The sequence below is a fragment of the Myxocyprinus asiaticus genome, chromosome 9 (genome assembly GCF_019703515.2).
Source record: "Myxocyprinus asiaticus isolate MX2 ecotype Aquarium Trade chromosome 9, UBuf_Myxa_2, whole genome shotgun sequence".
Lineage (NCBI taxonomy): Eukaryota > Metazoa > Chordata > Actinopteri > Cypriniformes > Catostomidae > Myxocyprinus > Myxocyprinus asiaticus.
This window is the reverse complement of record NC_059352.1, coordinates 8,413,484-8,433,504: the sequence shown is the minus strand read 5'-3', so window position 1 is coordinate 8,433,504 and position 20,021 is coordinate 8,413,484. Positions and strand designations below refer to the sequence as shown.

Here is a 20,021-nt window from a genome sequence, read left to right as displayed (position 1 = left end):
CCTGCTTGAACATTGACTGATGTGAACTCCATGTCAAGCATTATTTGAAGCCATTTGCATCGAATAGATTGAACAGTTGACATCCTCTGGCAACAACAGCATGTAGATTACTCTCACTGATGTTGTGGCACAGGCAGACAATCTGCGGAGTGTGTCACACAAAGCAGCCCCCTGTCAGAATAATGTGATGGGAGGTGCACTACTATCCTAAACACATTGCCCCCCAAGAGCTTGAAGGGATATATACTAATAGCAATAGTCACCAGTCTCAATCCATTCATTACACTGACAGAGACCCATAGCTGAGGCATAGAGAAAGAAAGACAGGTGAGTTATGACCTCTAATCTAAAATGCTGGATCTCCAGTGCTTCTCTTTCCCCTGACCTTCACTCATTATCTTTGGGAAAATACCTCTCCAACAGGTCTTAAAAGGGAAGTGTATCATTTCTGCACCACTAGCATCACCAAACAGAATTGTAAAAACAATGGCTGCTTTCTGTTCCCCAGCTGCCATGGGTTGGACAAACAAATAGTCCCACCCCAAAGCAATGTCGTTGTTTGAGACAATATTTCTATGCAGGGCTGTTCGGGATGCTTACACAAGCAAAGAAGCAAAGCAATGTTTAGCAGTGCTTTTATTTCTCTTCATAGGCATGAACCGTGAGGGGACAGAGTGCATTTTATTTGGCAAAAAATTGGGTCCAATATTTTGGTCCATTTTCCCAGAAGATAATTTTTAAATGGGGATATAAAAGTGAATTTTGTCAAATTTTGGAGTAGGCTAGCTTAGCATAGATGGCCTTAAAGCTAATACACCCAAAAACAATAGAAAGACACAAAAGTCTGATTTTGATAACATGGATGCAGCCAGAATGCAGCAGACCTATGTTGTATCTAAAATCGCTCAATCCGAGAAATGTTTTATGCCAGCCTGACTCCAGTCCTGACATTACTTTCCTATACTTTTATTTTTGGATCACAGATGTATTATCAACTAACCTTTGTAGACCACTGAAGATACACTGTGTCTGCATGGGTGAATCTCACATTTCATAGATCACATTTCACCCTTAAAGAAAAAAAAGAAATTATGTGTTGCTTAAAGAAAAAATTAATTTTAGGACCATTTAGATTACAACATCCCCCACCCGCAGCTTCTCATGTTGGGATTTTTACTTTTTAATTTTTATATATACAGTACTGTATATATACACCGATCAGCCACAACATTAAAACCACCTGCCTAATATTGTGTAGGTCCCCCTTATGCCGCCAGAACAGCGTCAACCCTGAGATACTATTCTTCTTCACCACAGCTGTACAGAGCGGCTATCTGAGTTACCGTAGACTTTGTCAGATCTAACCAGTCTGGCCATTCTCTGTTGACCTTTCTCATCAAAAAGGCATTACAATCCACAGAAATGACGCTCACTGGATGTTTTTTGTTTTTGGCACCATTCGGAGTATATTCTAGAGACTTTTGTGTGTGAAAATCCCAGGAGATCAGCAGTCACAGAAATACTCAAACCAGCCTGTCTGGCACCAACAATTATCCATGTGATTATCTAATCAGCCAATCGTTTAGCAGCAGTGCAGTGCATAAAATCATGCAGATATGGGTCAGGAGCTTCAGTTAATGTTTACAACAACCATCAGAATGGGGAAAAATGTGATCTTAGTGATTTTGACCATGGCATGATTGTTGGTGCTAGACTGGCTGTTTTGAGTATTACTGTAACTGCTGATCTCCTGGGATTTTCACGCACAACAGTATCTAGAATTTACTCAGAATGGTGCCAAAAACAAAAAATATCCAGTGAGCGGCAGCTCTGTGGATTGAAGTGCCTTTTTGATGAGAGAAGTCAACAGAGAATGGCCAGACTGGTTCAAATTGACAAAGTCCACGGTAACTCACATAACCGCTCTTTACAGTTGTAGTGTGAAGAATATCATCTCAGAATGCTATTCTGAGATGCGGGTTGGCGCTGTTTTGGCAGCACGAGGGGGACATACACAATATTAGGTGGATTTAATGTTGTGGCTGATCTGTGTGTGTGTGTGTGTGTGTGTGTATATATATATATATATATATATATATATATATATATATATATATATATATATATATATATATATATATATAAATACACACACACACACGCATATATTCCAGGTTCAATTCAAGTTAAGCTCAGTCGACAGCATTTGTGGCATAATGTTGATTACCACAAACATTAATTTCAACACATCCCTCCTTTAAAAAAATAAAATAAAAGCAAGGTTACAGTGAGGCACTTACAATGGAAGTGAATGAGGCTAATTTTTTAAAGTTTAAAGGCAGAAATGTGAAGCTTATAATTTTATAAATTCACAAAAACTTATTTATTATAAAACTTATTTATAACTTATTAGTATTATTTGAGCTGTAAAGTCATTTAATTCATAGTTTTTATGGTTGTTTTAGGGTTTATGGCGTTGCATCATCATGGCATCGAAGTTGTAGAATTGCACTCAAATAAAGGATTTTTGCAGGTGATGTTTGATTTGAGTGCTGCTTAGCTTCATAAGAATTGTTATCAAATTGAAAGTGCATCAGTTTCACTGTCCTCACACTTGCTCACCTGGCATTTACTAATGATTAATAAAATAAAGTTGGACCAACATAAGAAAATGAATAAAATTAAACATTATTCAACTGAGTTTGATTAGCCTAATGAAGTGGAGTTAAACTACTATAGTACATTGATTTGACCCAATTTAACTAAATTATGTTGGCTCAATGAAAATGACTTAATCTGAATGAATGAAATGAAATTGCTTGTAAAAATTCAAGTATAGCTTTACACAGAAAAGGTTAAGCTATTTTATCACACTAAAATCATGTTAACTCACACATTGTTCAAGTCTTGTGGTTATACGTTTGAAAGAGTGAGTATTTTAATGTTTACGGATTGGCCCCATTTACTTCCATTGTAAACATCTCGCTGTAACTCAGATTTTTGCTTTTTTGTAAGAAAAGGAGGGACGAGTTGAAAATAGTTTTTTTTTTTTTTCTAATCAATATTATGTAACAAATGCTGTTGATTGAGCTCAACTTGTATTGAGCCTCAAATATTCCTTTAGCCTACTCAACATTTTGAATGCTGTGAAGAGTGATTGATGAATGAATGAATGAATGAATGAATGAATGAATCTGGTCACTGATTTTTAAGGTAATTGCATGCAGTGGCAAAAGCTTAATGTTACATGGTTTAAAATGTTACAGATTCATGTAACTAGTGAGAATCCCTGAAATAATCACATATTTTTAAAACAATGGACTTGTTTTTAATTTTCAGTTTTCTTCAAGGTGGTTAATTAATTCTATAGTTTTTCAAACAAATGATGGCTTGAATTTAAAAGGACAATATGCTTCATTTCGTATGCTCTTTCATGTTTTCAAATCAATAATGGTGTGATTGTGAGTTTGTGTGTGCACGCATCCTTACTGACATGTGGGTGTGTATCTGTGTGTAATTTATTTCCCCATGGTTGAAATGGTTGGCAGGGTTGAGGAGGTGTCAACGACTATTCCCGTGGAAATAGGTGTCAAAGTTATTTGTGTGTGTTTGTTTTTCTGATTGCCATGGCAGTCTGTGATTAGTTGCGCTGCCTATTAGCAGTGGTAAGAAAAGGAGATGCCTGAGATGCCAAACATTCAATAATATTTTCTAAACATTTTAGGTTTATTCCCTACAGAGAGAGGATGAATGTGGAATGAATTTCAAGTGAAAATGTTGATGCTAATTTTTTCCTTATTAATGCACAATACATGTTAATCTCACGAAACCTATCAAGAGTACAGTTGGGTCATATTTTACCTAAAAATCATAAGAATTAAATAATTATGACATTCTTTTTATGATAAATAAGCCCCTCCCCCACAATTCTCATGCAATGCACAAAAGCTTTGTAAGTGCATTGTAAGTGAATAAAAGTATAGGATAGTAATGTCAGGACTGGAGTCAGGCTGGCATAAAACCTTTCTCAAAACATATCCTCCTCAAAAGTTCTCTGGGTTTTAATATAATAAAGCCCTGTCGAGCATCACAACTTTAATGCAGTGGTTCCCCAAAGCCAGAGATCCAACAGATACACACACAGATCAACTGATATCATTTTGTTAGTATTAGGCCTGCCCTTCGACTGCTGGCATGTGACTTTGACCAATGTGTAATGATCTACAGCTTATGTGTTCACTGCCAGTATGGCTTGCTGATCAGTGACCCCAACCCCGATTGATTTCTGTTTGTGCTCACCAGCAAGTATAGCAAATTAGTGACACAGAGGCCTGGCATTTGCAAAGCTAATATTTGCCAGATTACCCATCGTATGTAAGAGTACTTTATTGTGCTTAAAATCTGTATTTTACTTTCCTTCACAGTTGTGCATGTTTTGCCATGCTTCTGCTGTATGTTCAAGAATTTAGCCCTAAAGCCATCTGGTCAGTCAATTACAGAATATATTCCCTTAAATTAAATTCCTATTAATAATGCAATACTTTTTGTAGGCTCATACAGAGGGCATGACCAAAAATGCTCATGCATATTCAAATACTCAGAGCTCTTCTTCTTCTACAAAGATGAATCACCTTAGTGGTCTCCTGTTTAATCTGTTGCTAGCCAATTACCACTTGTGCAATCCTGACACACATCAACAGATCACAATGAAGAACAGATTCTATTATCAGAAGGAGGAGATGAACACCAGAATGAGGACACACATACACAAACATAATCACGGACACAAGTCCACCTTTGAGGACCGCTACATGCATGAATGAGAGTAAGGGAGAGAAAGACAGAGATCTGAAAGCTGTTGGGGTAGGAGAGAGCTGCCATCTTAAAATCTTTAGGTAAAGGCTGAATTAGAAGAAGAGTTTCTGTACTACTCAGCCTCTGCTCGATGTGTCAAAATGCTCTTTTCTTGAAGTAAAGATTGAGTGTAAGTGACACATTCAAGGTTCACAACATTTTCTTCTCAGACCTAAAAAGGGTACAGTTTTAGTAGCCTACTGTGAAGGATTTATCTATGACCTTGCAAAAGAGTTCTCATAATTGGCGAAGGTTTTTCTGTTAAACTCCACAAGGATACATGCAAAAATGAAGAGAGCTCTTTCTAAGAAATCATTTGTGAGAGATATTTTAGAGATATTTAGTATAATGTTCATCAAAATCAGAACTTCATTTTATGCTTATTAGTCTACCTAATACTAAACTTCGATTTCAGTGATCTAATATTGATTGACACAGTTACTGGCTATTCTTTCAAGAACACAAATTTGAAAGTCTTTATTTGATTAGCCTATCTTTCTAACTTTGAACAACCATTGATAGGGTAAAACGGGGCTAAAGGCACACCTTAACCTCCTGAGACCTCCAGGTGACTGCTGTGTGCATTTTCCATTTCCCTTTTTTGATTTGTAACTAGTAGCACCTAATAAACAAGCAAAAAAAATAAAAAAAATAAAATAACACTAAGCTATAGCAAGTCTGATTTTTTCCTTCAAATTGTTTATGTTTCCAGGATTGTTGGTTTTTCATGTTTTTGAGATGTTACAGACATTACAGCTGATTTTCTGTAAAGCTGAATAAATAATTCTTACTCAAAGTAATGTCCAGCATCATCAATCACTGCCAACCATGTTAAAATAAAATGTTGCATTATAGAATTCTGAATCTATGTACTGATTACCATTGTCCCATGTCTGCCAAACATGTTGAGTTGTCCAAACATTATCTGCAACCTGAAACTGAGCTTTTGGTCAGATTTTAGGATTGAATGCACTTAGCTGCACAGAAAGATATAGGATGCTCCCTTGCTCCTTATTTAATGAATGACTTAACCTCCAGTGTGCTGTCTGTCTTCAGTGGTCTCAGAACAGTTTAAAATGCAACCTATTTAAATATTTCCATATAAAGCCTCTGAAAGCAAAATGTTCAGCTTTTGGATGAACCCAACTCAATGTGAAAATGCATAGTAAATATACACTTGCAATCAGAAATATTCAAACCCCCAAAGAAAGTAAGGATTTATCATTTTTCTGCAGAGATAGATTTTGCTTCAAATTAAGTCTTTATCAGTTGAATGATATAGCAGATGAACAAAGAAAATGAATGATGTAGTATTTTTAGAGTAGCAGGATATTTTGTTAATACTGCCATGTCACAATTACTCAACCCCTATATAATATTACTGATTTTAAAACCTACTGCTAGTCTGTATAACCTAAAGTTGTGTTAGAACATGATTAACCCATTATGAACTCGACCATTAATTTGCTTCAGCTGCGATGTGTTTATATAAACACAACCAGGGATGTGTTCAAGGTGTGTTGCAAGCATGGTGAAGACTAAGGAGCTGTCACAAAAGCTGAGAGAGGAGATAATTTCATTGCACCAAAAGGGCAATGGGTACGAGAAGATTTCCAAGACCTTGAACATTTCTAGAGACACCATTGGGAGCATTGTATGGAAGTTCAAAACTTATGGCACAGCAGCAAACCTGCCTGGCCATGGGAGAAAGCCCAACATTTTGTCAAGAGGCCTTAGCCATCTCATCAGGAGAACAAAGAAAAATCCCTGTGTTACTGCAAAAGACTTACAGGATGACCTGATGAAGGCTGGAACAAATGTGTCAGTGGCAACCATAAGAAGATCACTTAACAACCAAGGACTTCATGGCCGGACTCCACAACGCACACCACTCTTGACCAAGAAGCACTAGAAGGGTCAACTGGAATATACCAGAAGGAATTTGGATAGGCCTGCAGAGTTCTGGGATACAGTTATATGGAGTGACGAAACAAAACTGGAACTATCCCCATGGTCAAGCATGGAGGTGGGTCAGTGATTATGTGGGGATGTTTTTCTGCTGCAGGAACTGTAGTGACAATCTTGTCAATCTTGACTGTGTGACGGGCATCATGGAATCTCAGAAATACCAAGTCATTTTGAGGAGGAATGTTATGCCTTCTGTGGTGAACTTGAACTTTGGTGATAATTGGACTCTTCAGCAAAACAATGATCCCGAGCATACTTCCAAGTCAACCAAATCTTGGTTCAGGAATCAGTCCTGGAATGTCCTGGAGTGGCCTTCTCAGTCTCAAGATTTAAATCCCATAGAAAATCTTTGGTGGGATTTGAAGAAAGCAGTTGCAGCACAGAAGCCATCAAACCTCAATGAGCTGGAAGCTTTTGCATGAGATGAATGGGCAACGATTCCACGAGAGAGGTGTCAGAAGCTTGTCAGCACTTACCGAAATCATTTATTAGAGGTTATCAAGGCAAAAGGATGCTCCAAGTACTGAGGTTGGGGGTTGATAGTGCACATGGACATTTGTCAAGATAACTAGATATTTTTCATTTAAACTCAAACTTATGTCAATGTTATCAAAATTGCTTATATGTATCAATAAATATTCTTTATTTGTTTACTGAGACTTGTTGTATATTTTCATTCAATTCTATACACATCACCATAATACTTTTAAGGTGAGAGGAGTTGAATACTGAATAGATTGCAAGTGTATAGGAATGCATTAACTAATTTAATGAACTGAATCGTATTGCACAGTGATAACAAAATAAAATATAACAATATGTATTACAATGAAGCGAAATTACCCACAGATGTGTTAGAGTTGAAAGTTATTCAAAATAACTAACATGTTTTTTCTACTTTTGAGGAAATGGGGTATGAGTTTCCACATATGTGGACATCGTGTTTATCAGGTTGTTTAATGCGGCATATCAAACGAAACAAGAGACTCTCCTCTTCACAACCAAACTGGTTTCAGTGAAAAAACTTGAAGAGATTTCTTACCAGAGGCACTTTTGTTAGTGCTGCATCTGTAGGAGCGCTTTGTTGTGGCAGAAGTTAACCCTTTAAATGACAGTCTAGAGTCTTGTGAACAGTATTCATACAGTTTTTATTCATTTAAATTATGCGTTACTTACAGCGATTTTTTTTTTTTTTTTTTTTTTATAGTTTTATTAATTAAGGATGGAGCAACACTTATATGTTTTCAACATTTGTGTGAAAACATATAATAATGGAAAGTTGTTTTGATTAAAAATAATGTTTTAAAAGAAGGTGGCAAGAGGGCCTCTTAACCCACACCTGGGGTAAAAGGCCCCCACACTTATGGTAAAAGGCCCCCAGGGGGGTTATAGTGATATTGTTTAAATATAGGGACAATAGTTATAAGGCAAATTATTATTTATTTAGTAATTGTATGCAAAACCCTCATAGCACAATCCAGAACAATACTGCAGATATTTTTGTCAAATGAAGTGCTGCACAACAGATGTGAGATATTGCTTTATTATTATTATTATTATTATTATTTAATTAAATGTAATTACAGTAAGCATTAATTAACTATACAGTAGTAATATATTATTGTCTTTTTTCACCATTTCACAATCTTGATGCTTTTTCATGAGCTTTTTTCCATTAAAATCAAGCTTTTGTTTTTTACGTTTCTGCGTGTTTTTGACAGTAGTTTCTCACCTCTAAATTAGTGGTTCGCTACATGGCCCAGTGTGATTATTAAACCTCAAAAAGCTGTGATTTAATTAAATAAATATATAGTCTGGATGTATCGCACGCCTCAGAGCGCTCTCTGTCTTCTGCTAAACACACACACAAGAGCGCGCGTGACGATCAGGATGAGGTGTTTTTAGTGTATGAGCAGCCGGCTTCTCACATTCATTTTAAAGCATGCAGAACTTGCAGATTATATATTTATTCAATTGAATCGCAGCATTTTGCTGTTTAATAATCACATTAGGACATATCATGATTTTAACTTGATTAATTGTGCATTCAAACATTCATTTTCGTCCCAAATATGTAAAATTCCTTGACATTCTGTATTTTATAGCTAATGCATTTTTATGACTGGATTCAGTGATTCCGTCCATGTTGTCTGCATTGAGGAAATCATATGGCCCTACATGTGGCGATATAAGCTGACTCCGATCATTAAATTATTAAAAATGTATTTACATCCCGAGGTGTAAAGGCCGCATCACCACATGACCACCTCTGGGTGTGATTTTCTTTTTTTTTTTTTTTTAAATCAGCAATCCAACAATCGTCATTGTACATGACAGGGCTTCATTCATGACAGTCAACCATTGATGTTGTTTCACAATGCACAGCCGCCGGCAGTGGCACATACCTTGTTAGCGACACAGTCAAACAGTTTCATTATACAAAAATATTTTCCAGGACAAATAATTATTTTCCAGGGCATTTAGGTATTTTTCCTCATTTTCCATGACTTTTCCATGACAGGAAAACTGCATTGCAAAATTCCAGGTTTTCTAGGATGCGTGAACCTTGCAAATACTTTTGAGACAGCTAGATGCTTCTTTGAGTAATAAATTAAGATAATGCTTATTCAAAATGGTTAACCATTTCCTGTTAATTTCAATCACATTTGGCATTTCATATCATCTCAAGTATAACATAAACAAATTAATCTCCATTGTGATTGGATCAGTCAATATGAGTCCTTTGTGAACATTTTTCATAAAACATATTTTTGCCCCACTTTAGAAAAACAATGAGTTTTATGGGGGCCTTTACCCCCTGCAACAGTGGGGCTTTTTACCCCATATACTATCTTTTCACTTATTGGACAGTTATGAAAAAACTTTTGATTTAATCAGCTTCAACGAAACTGAAAATGACAAATAAGTATTTTGTCTAAAAGTAAATGTGATAATTTCAGGGATTCTCATAAATTTGCAATATTTTGAAAATGATGAAATATTAGTTCAAATTACCCAAAAATCAAACTTTACGCACTGCATGCAATCATCTCATGGATCAGAAAATGCACTGCACAGTGACTAACAGGTGTTTAGGAAAGTGCTGTGGTAGTTTTTGTTGTTATTTAGTGTTTTGGGAGAAAATAAAATACATAAGTGCCTTTTACCCCGAGGGGGCCTTTGGCCACGTTGTTCCCTACCTTTAAAAAATTAAGTGATGGACGATTATGGCGCTTTCTTTGGGTTAATGCGAGGATGTGATTGTGTTCAGCAGATACAGGTCTGTCTATACATGTTTTCCTGTCTTGCGCGCTCACAGAAACGGGCGCGCCACTTCAGCACCATGGAGAGCTCCACAGTCTTCATCGGAACGTTTCGCGAATAAACGCTTTCCTCAGCATACGACACACGGAAATAATTCACACGTTCATTAAGAATCAATTTAGTTTATAAAAAAAAAAAAAAAAAAAAAAAAAATTATTATTCGCTCATTTGTTTTTGTAAAATATATATACATAGCGACAATTGGGTAATCTAATCAAATATTACAGACACCATTTGTTCTTGTAAACACTCAAAAAATATGTACGTGACACTTTATCGTTTAAAACGCGTTTCGTGACAACGCGCGTGTAGTTTATTGTTAATCGGAGTATCAATATAGCCTAACATTGTTGTGGCCGGGGGAGCGCGTCACTGGTTTTGTAGCAGTTGATTCGTTTCTGACTAAACTGGGGGATATACTTACACTACATTATACTTACATTTTTAGTAACGTTTGAGCTGCTTTATGTGAATAGATTTGCGTCGAAAATCGCGCGCAACGAATGGCAAGGTGGCGCGCAGAGGATCGATCTCCATGTTGTGTTCCGATTGGGCGAGTGGTGGAAATGTGTCAGGCATATGATATGCTCGCCGTGGGCGGGAGGAGTAGACATGTGTTTATAAAGCTCCGTGGGGCGGCGACAGTGTATTAAAAGGTGGTCGAACGAGGTGGTCGCGTTATCGCCTTCACTTCACCCAAATGCGAAGTAGGGAAGGCGGCTCGCCCTCTGCCGCTCCGCGCCCTCACCTGTATGGATGACCACTACAACCTCATTGACTCGCCCTCAGCCAGTCACAGAGGGAACAACGCCGACAACCACGGATACGCGGAGACCGAAAAGGACATCATGACAGTTGTCGCCTGTGATAATATGCTGGAGGAGACCGCCGCGCTTCCCAGTCACCATCTGGTGGATCGATACGAGCCCGATCACGAGTGTTGCGAGCGAGTGGTCATCAACATCTCGGGACTGCGCTTCGAGACCCAACTCAAAACTTTCAACCAGTTTCCGGACACGCTGCTGGGTGACCCGAAAAAGAGGATGCGCTACTTTGACCCGCTCCGAAACGAATATTTCTTCGACAGAAACCGACCGAGCTTCGATGCCATCCTGTACTACTATCAGTCAGGCGGTCGTATTCGGAGACCGGTGAATGTTCCCATTGATATTTTCTCGGAGGAAATTCGATTCTATCAACTTGGCGAGGAGGCGATGGAGAAATTTCGCGAGGATGAAGGTTTCATCAAAGAAGAGGAGCGACCTTTGCCAGATCACGAATTTCAGAGACAGGTTTGGCTCTTGTTTGAATACCCAGAGAGCTCAGGTCCTGCACGAGGCATCGCTATTGTGTCTGTTTTGGTCATTTTGATTTCCATTGTTATTTTCTGCTTGGAGACTTTGCCCGAGTTCAGGGACGACAGGGACCCGACCACTGTGTCGCCCATTGTAAATGGCACCGGCCCGTTTGTGTCCAGCCCTTTCACAGATCCTTTCTTTGTGATCGAGACACTTTGCATCATCTGGTTCTCCTTTGAACTGCTCGTCCGATTTTTTGCGTGTCCAAGCAAGGCCACGTTTTCCAAAAACATCATGAACATCATTGATATTGTGGCCATTATCCCCTACTTTATTACTCTGGGCACGGAGTTGGCTGAGAGGCAAGGCAATGGACAGCAAGCCATGTCACTCGCCATCCTCCGCGTAATCCGCCTGGTCAGAGTTTTTCGCATCTTCAAGCTCTCCCGCCACTCCAAAGGCCTCCAAATTCTCGGACAGACCCTAAAAGCCAGCATGCGGGAGCTGGGACTCCTCATCTTCTTTCTCTTCATCGGCGTCATTTTGTTCTCCAGCGCGGTGTACTTTGCAGAGGCCGACGACCCTACCTCGAGTTTCAGCAGCATTCCAGATGCGTTTTGGTGGGCTGTGGTTACCATGACTACCGTGGGCTACGGAGACATGCACCCGGTAACCATCGGAGGCAAAATTGTCGGGTCTTTGTGCGCCATCGCCGGCGTATTGACAATTGCGCTGCCGGTGCCTGTCATTGTTTCCAATTTCAATTACTTTTATCACCGGGAAACTGACGGGGAAGAGCACGCACAATACCTCCACGTTGGCAGCTGCCAGCACATGAACTCCACGGAAGATCTCAAGCGGACGCAGAGCACGTCTTCCCTCAGCAAATCGGAATATGTGGTCATAGAGGAAGGAATAAACAGCGCTTTCAAACAGCCAAACTACACAAACCAGAACAATCAAAACTGCGTGAATATTAAAAAGATCTTCACAGACGTGTAAATCGTGCACAGTACAGTGCCAATCAGGCCACCACATAATGTTTTTCAATAACCACCAAGAGCGCACCCCTTGAAACGCGAGGTAGTGCTTTATTACACACTTTACGGACAAGCCAGCATATTTGGGCTTTTTCGGTAATAAACGGTGCCAAACTCGCAACGATTCACGTGTTGCATTTTCAGCACAAATGATAAGGTTTAGATCAGGGACTCAATATAACACAAACCCAAACTGCAAACAGTGTGCTCGTAAGTCTGCGTTCGTTATCAGTGTTGACATATAATCGTCATAGTACGTTAGTATTTTGTGGCAAAGTGAAACAACCCAGTATGTGTCGCTGTTTATTATGTGAACAATTTGAATATGCTCAGAGATTATGTGTTAATGTATTTTAAGTATAGGATTAACACTTTACAATGAGGTTAACATTAGTTAACATGAACTAACAATAAACAATACTTTTAGAGCACTTACTAATCTTGGGTAATGTTCATAAAATTATAAGCTGTTTGTTAACACTTTAATGCATTAACTTACAATGAACACTTGTATTTTTCTAAATGAACATTAAAAAATAGGCTATTGTTCATTGTTAGTTCACCATACCTATAATGCACTAACTATTAATGTTAACACTAGGACCTTATTGTAAAGTATATAGGTATAGTATCTCAGTGCAGACTCCATTTAAACCCATGAATATGGAAAAATCAATGCATTGTTAATAATGTTATCAAAATGTGTATGTCTATTGAATCTGAATTGCCTGTACCAAATGAAATCGGTGAATACTAAATGAAAGACAGTAGAGTATATCTTTATTTTGTAATCAAGTTATTCAGTGTGCGCAAATGTCGTCATCTCCAGATTATGTAAAATCACGTTTAGCCCCTTAAAGTGAGGTATCACAGTGGTTTTGTATTGGAAGGACAAGAGACTTGCATGGGGAAAACTATAGTATGTTGAACTCATCCCCTCCATGGCATGGGAAAAACTATGACGAGTTCAGAGACTGAGAGACTAAGAGGGAGATCACACCTTCATGTCGATGCCTTGTGATGCAGTCTCCATGGCGACTACAGTTTCCTGGGTAACCCCCGTTAGTGTTACCATGACATCCTCCCCTGTTGTCAGAGCAACGCTCCAGATGGTTCACAAAGCCTGACTGGCAAAATAGAGCACGAGAATTGTGATTAAAAAAAAAAAATTCTCCATTGGATAGATCTCTTTAACATTTTGCAGTCTTGTATTTAAGAAGCCTATTCAAAAGATTATGCAAAAAAAATACTTTGCATAACACCGGGTTTGCAAACCATCAGAGCGTATGCAGTCCCACCCTATTCCATAGTTCCCTTTTTGTCTTGCATGGGCTACAGATGACTGAATGGCTGACAAAAGGAAAATGATTGATATTGACAAAACAGACATATGAACTGGACGATGCTAAATTTCAAATTTGACCATATGCACATGTGACTACAGTGCACAAAGTAGGTTGAGGTGGATTGTTATTGTCGCCCCTGGCTTGGCTAGCTTACTTCTCTTTTGTAGCTGTCAAAGTGTGATTCTGTATAGGTTATGGGCTCACTCATGCGTTTCCTATTTCATTCTCCCGTGGAGAAGAAAACAGGACGCAACGTGCATGGTGAGCTGATTACCGGAGGTTTCATGCTGACACTCCCGTTGATGGGTGTCAGAGGCAGGGTGGAAGGGCGGCAGTCTGCCACACTGCTTTCCAAGCTCTCAGTTAGAAAGGATCATTCTCAACCTGTAGAAGTGTGTGTTTTAGACACAGTCATCTGTGTTTTCTATGGAAGCCCATTTCTGCCACATTAAAAATAAATAAATAAATATATAAATTGTGCTTTGGTAAATCTAAATGATAAGATACAAAGTCATCATTTTGAGATAAAAATTAATCTCATAATTATGATTAAGTATCTCATAATTATTATTTAGTATCTCAAAATTATGATGGCATCTTATAATTTCTATTTAATATCTCATAATTGACTTGGCATCTCATAATTTCAATTTAGCATATCAAAAGTTATATTTTGCATCTCATAATTTAGATTTTTTCATCTCAGAATTTTGACTTTTTATCACATAATTATGACTTTTTATATCATAATTTTTATTTCAAAATAATGACTATCTAAAAATTATGAATTTGTGTCATAATTAGGACTTAGCATCTCATAATTATAAATTAGTATCTCAAAATTATTACTTGGCATCTCATAATTTCGATTTAGGATCTCAAAAGTTTGATTTGTCATCTCATAATTGACCATCTCATAATTTGTATTTTTTATCTCATAATTTTGACTCTTTATCTCATAATTATGACTTTTCCATAATTTTGTCTTTTTATGTTATAATTTTGACTTTTATCTTATCATTTAGATTTATCTCATAATTATGAATTTTTAATATCATAATTATGACATTTAAATCATAATTTTGGCTTTTTATCTCATAATTTTGACTTTTTATTTCAAAATGACTTCTTTATCTAAAAATTATGAATTTGTATCTCATAATTATGACTTTTTTATCTCCTCATTTTGAATTTGTATCTCATAATTATGACTTACCAAAGCATGATTTTTTTTTTAATGTGGTGTTAATGGGCTTCCATAGGTTTTCCACCCAGCATGAACACACAGGATATTGACATGTTGCTTCTGGCCATGTACCCTGCAATCAAGCCCAAACAAACATTTTTGTATCAGTACAAACATGATCATCTTGTTGTTATTGAAAGCATCTTTTTCATACTACTTGGAATAAATTAGAGCAACCAGACAAGACACATATTTACCCTTTTTCAGTCAGTGCCTTTCCTTTATTCTTAAGGAAAATAAGTCATGTTTCTGATTACTTTCATACTAATTCAGGGAATTTTTTGTAATTAAAACATACTAAAGGATTTATTACTCAATTTATCTTTCTTGGGCCTTTTTTAATGTCATCGATTCTACACATTTTATAACAGTAGATTTTTAATTCTATTGTGATCTTGTGTAGCCTCATTTAAACAGGTTATTGCTAAGTTATTGCTCAGTGCTGCCATCATGTGCCCATGCAACAGAAAAAAATACTGCTCTGTTGACAAAATATTTCTTGTACAAACCTTCTAAAACAAGGTTTAGGCCTCATCCATTAGTTGAAATATAAAATTAATCATTTGGCCACTGCAAAAATAAATACTACTTTGTTCCTAAACTATTTTTAGCCGAATGATCTTATGTCTTATAAGTGTAAGTTTAAATTCTGCTCGTTTTAAATCATTCTAAATGTAATACTTGTGCATTTATTTGATCTTTTGAGAAGTCGACCTTTCCTGCTGATCTATAAAGAGTTTTTTTGGTCTCTCTAAAACATTCAAGTGTCCCTGAATGCTCAGAAAGGTTAGTCTAGGATCAGATATGAAGGATAAATTCTTATTATAGTATGTGTGTCTGACTCTGACACTTAGAAGCTGTTATTTCTGAGGTGTTATCACAGAGAGCATGCAAATCTAAGGTGTTGAGGCTCACCTGACACCTCTCAGAGCTCAAGTTGACATCTGTATCCTTCTTGTCATAAAAGCTGTGAAACTTATAGGTCCATTCTTGTTTCAAAAGTGCTAATAACAAAGCTTTATTTCTTGTGCATGGGACTATACCTGATTTTTAATTGCTTTTTATTTTTATTTAATCACAGAAGAAGGAACTTGGTCTACTGGATTTCTGGAGTTTGCTGATGGTGGCTATTAGCCTATAAGACAAATCCAAACAAGCTTGTGATGTTCTCCTCCTAACAAGGAAAGCAAAAGGATTAAGAAGGTAAACCTCATATTATTTGCCACACATTATTGCTGTGTACAAAACTGCTACTAGGCACATGTCCAAATATGCCTATTTCTTATATAGTATGCCAAATATAGCCTATACAGCCACATCACATAATGCCACTTTAGCTAAAACAACATCATATTTAAAACTCTGAATATAAAATAACAGTGGAGAATGGTGTATCAGCTTTTAACTCCAAGTGTAATATATACCGAGAAAGTTGTTCCTTGTGGTTAAATGGTGCTTGTTTAACAAAACTAGTGTAAATTGATTTAGTGGTTGTTGTTACTACGTCATATATTAGACAGAATAGTAGAAAGATAGAGAGCACAGGGTTGGAATCAGATCAAGACACAACACAGTTTGGACTTTAGTCTTTAAACATCAGACTAGACTAAATCTGCATCCTCACTGGAGCAACATGGTTCTAATGCATCGCAAACAGTACTACTATTTTTGTTCTGGAGGTAAACAAATGGACTATCTGGCATGAAATATATTGTGATGAATGGAGCATACTATGGGTCATATTGATTTTAGATAATGCATATTAAGTGCCCTTTTCTTTGTAGATCATGGGGAAGTGTTTCCTTTCTTGGCCTTAAAGTGACAGTTCACCCCAAAATTAAAATTATGTTGTCATTTACTCACCCTCATGTTGTTCCAAACCCATATTACTTTCTTTTTGTACACGAAACACAAATGGAGATGTTAGACAGAATGTTAGCCTTAGTCACCATTTACTTCCATCAAAATGGAAAAAAGATGCAATTAAAGTGACTGAGGCTAACATTCAGCTGAACATCTCCTTTTGTTGTTCACAGTATAAAGTAAGTCAAATGGGTTTGAAACAAAATTAAGGTCAGTAAATGATGACAGAATTTTCATTTTTAGGTTAACTATCCCTGTAAGGTAAATGAAGATGTAAATAATATTATTTTGCCAGCAAGGCATGAAATTAATATTTGTTTTAAAGTTTTTATGGGAATATTTAGCAAGTTATGGACAGCATTATTATTATTATTATTATTATTATTATACTTTATTTTCATTAAAACATATTTACATTTCCTCCAGAGGTGTATGAAATAGGTGCCGGAATAATTAAGCCCTGCAGGAGCATGATTTTGCGACATTTATTTTCTTATAACCTACACACATATTAATTGATACACTTGCTCAGATGATTATGAGTGCGCTAAAGGTTTTAGATTACTTTGACCCTGAGGGCCACAGTAAATAGAGTGCATTCTTTTGTGTTTGTGCTTTAATAACTTCTCTTTGATTCTGAAAGCTTTTGGCGCTCTTGGGTTACCGGAGCTATTTACTGCAGTGTTTATTCAAGACGTGTGTGTGTTTTTGTGCCCACAATGTGTTAATAATCTCCTCTAGTCATCTCACACTTCCTCTGAGTGATAGAACTGTTCTATGATTGTCACCGGAGGAGCCGTGTCTGATTCACTTCATTAACTAGCCACAGACAAAAGTAGACTCAAAGAGAGAGAGACATTATAATGCAGAGCTGTGCTCAAGTAGGGGGTATATTATCTAAAAGTCTTTTACCATGAAAGATGTGTTTCCCTCTCACTTGAGTGTGTGATTGAACTGCCTCATTTCATCTGTCGCATCCCAACTGCATAATATGTTTATGCGCATGTCAGCATGACTGAATGCATTTGTTGTCTCTGCAGGCATCAGGGGAGATCCACGCAGTGCCTAGGACTGACGACCAATCGAGATAAAGGCCATTAACCTTTCTGCTACCAAAACAGAACTGAACTCACCTTCAAACAGATAAAAGATGCCTGCATATCTTTCTGCCACATCCTCTTGAATGACAGCGAACCACAACACTTTAGAAGTGGCCTTTTTTTGGTAAACTCTGCAGGGACAAATCTAATAAGAAGAAAGCAATATGAAAAGAGCAGGAATGTTGGACACGAGCTGATCATCTGTGAAACTACTGCCCTCTGCTATCTGGCAGATATTAGTCAAACCATTATTCTGGTGTCCATCATGTGTTTATAGTTGTTGTTGTGCCAGATGTGAAAACTAAAACGTTCTTGCTCTTTGACGATATAAAAGTCTGAAGATTTTATTTGTCTCACTGGAGTTCCTGAATAAGGTGCACATTCATATAATCATAAGATGCTATGCGTGATCTTGCCTTATAGTAGTTCTTCTAGTTTTTAAAGGAATAGCTCGCACAATATTGAAAATGACGTTAATTCCTCACCCTCATGTCATTTCAAACCAAAATGACTAGCTTCTATGGAACACAAATGAACTGCTCTTTTCAACAACACAAAAAGCATGATGAAAAAATAGCTCATTTGACTGCACTACAAGCCTCCTGAAGTCATATGATAGTTTTATGTGAGGAACAGACCAAAATTTAATTCGTTATTCACTAAAAATGTTGCCCCCTGCCATCTCTTAAATCTCATTCGCGTTTTACGTATTTAAACTTGGCACAGCCCATTCAGTTACTAGACAGGCAAAAATGAATAGCATTTGGCATCAATGATGCTACTAACTTAAATGTGCTGTAAGCTATTTTTTACATGGAAAGGTATGCAAAAAAGAAAAATTTCTTCTCCCTGAAAGATATTAATGAAATAAGTGTCATGAGTTTATCTTACCTGTCTCTGTGACAACACTAGATTCTGTAAACAGCACATAAAAATGTGTCCACGGGCCACGTTCTCTGACGTTTTCTATCTGTCTGTTATTTTGCTCATTCTCATAATTGCCGTGATTTATTGATGCTTATTGGCCTTTTTATGGCATGTTGCTCATATCAGTTGTCACTTGAGGGCGCAGTTCATGTACTGTAAATAAACCGGTTAAAATAAACGATTCCCTTATATTTAGCATTGGGAACACTGATTCAATTTAGAGTCGGTTCTTTCAGACGGTTCATGTAAATGAACTAGTTCACATAAATGATTCACTGATTCACCTGAGCCCGCACAGCCTTACAGGGACTTTGACTTAATTTGTTTTAAGCTGTTTATCACTATATTTCGATTCAGTTATAGAAAAAAGGGTGTTTTCTAGTTTATTAGTGTACGGTATATTAAATGTAAATGCTCAATTTAATGTTCCCCTACAAAAATTAACCATGGTTCTACTATTGTAATATTATAGTAGTAATGACTGTAGTAACCATATTTGTTTTTGGAAGAAGCCATGGTCGTGATACAATTAACCATGATTTTACTACAGTAATACTGTAGAATCCATATAGTAAACATGATTTTATTATAGTAATATTGTAGTAACCATGAATGTAGTAACCATGGTTAATTTTGTGGTTACTGTGGTTTTACTACAAATACCATGGTGAAACTATGGTAACATTAGAAAAACCATGTTAATTTTTGTTTGGGAATATCACCCTCATTATATAGGCTATATAACTATCATGTGATACTATTGAATTCTGCAATAAGATCTTCTGATTGCAGGATTAAATAATATATCATCCGATTGTTATATATCTAAAATTATTTTCTTCTTTAAATAGCTTCAATGTAATTAGCTACTTGGTGTTAGTAGCTTGTAGTGTAGATAACTACTGACTGACTGTAGATTAACTATTTTAAAGGGATAGTTCACCCAAAAATGAAAATTCTCTCACCATTTACTCACCCTTATGCCATCCCAGATGTGTATTACTTTCTTTCATCTGCAGAACATGAACACAGATTTTTAGAAGAATATTTTAGCT

The 20,021-nt window shown here is 36.9% G+C and overlaps 2 protein-coding genes across 2 annotated transcripts in view; one reads left to right on the top strand and one right to left on the bottom strand.

Annotated features, from left to right (window-relative positions):
- Window positions 1–20,021, bottom strand: part of ngfb (nerve growth factor b (beta polypeptide)) — a 115,319-nt gene that overhangs the window by 68,547 nt on the left and 26,751 nt on the right. The gene's annotated exons all lie outside the window — the stretch shown is intronic.
- kcna3a (potassium voltage-gated channel, shaker-related subfamily, member 3a) lies at window positions 10,180–19,145 on the top strand. The gene is made up of 3 exons (XM_051706471.1): window positions 10,180–13,536; window positions 16,158–16,279; window positions 17,980–19,145. Exon 1 carries the CDS (start codon window positions 10,899–10,901, stop codon window positions 12,444–12,446), a length of 1,548 nt encoding a protein of 515 aa, XP_051562431.1. The 5' UTR covers window positions 10,180–10,898; the 3' UTR covers window positions 12,447–13,536; window positions 16,158–16,279; window positions 17,980–19,145.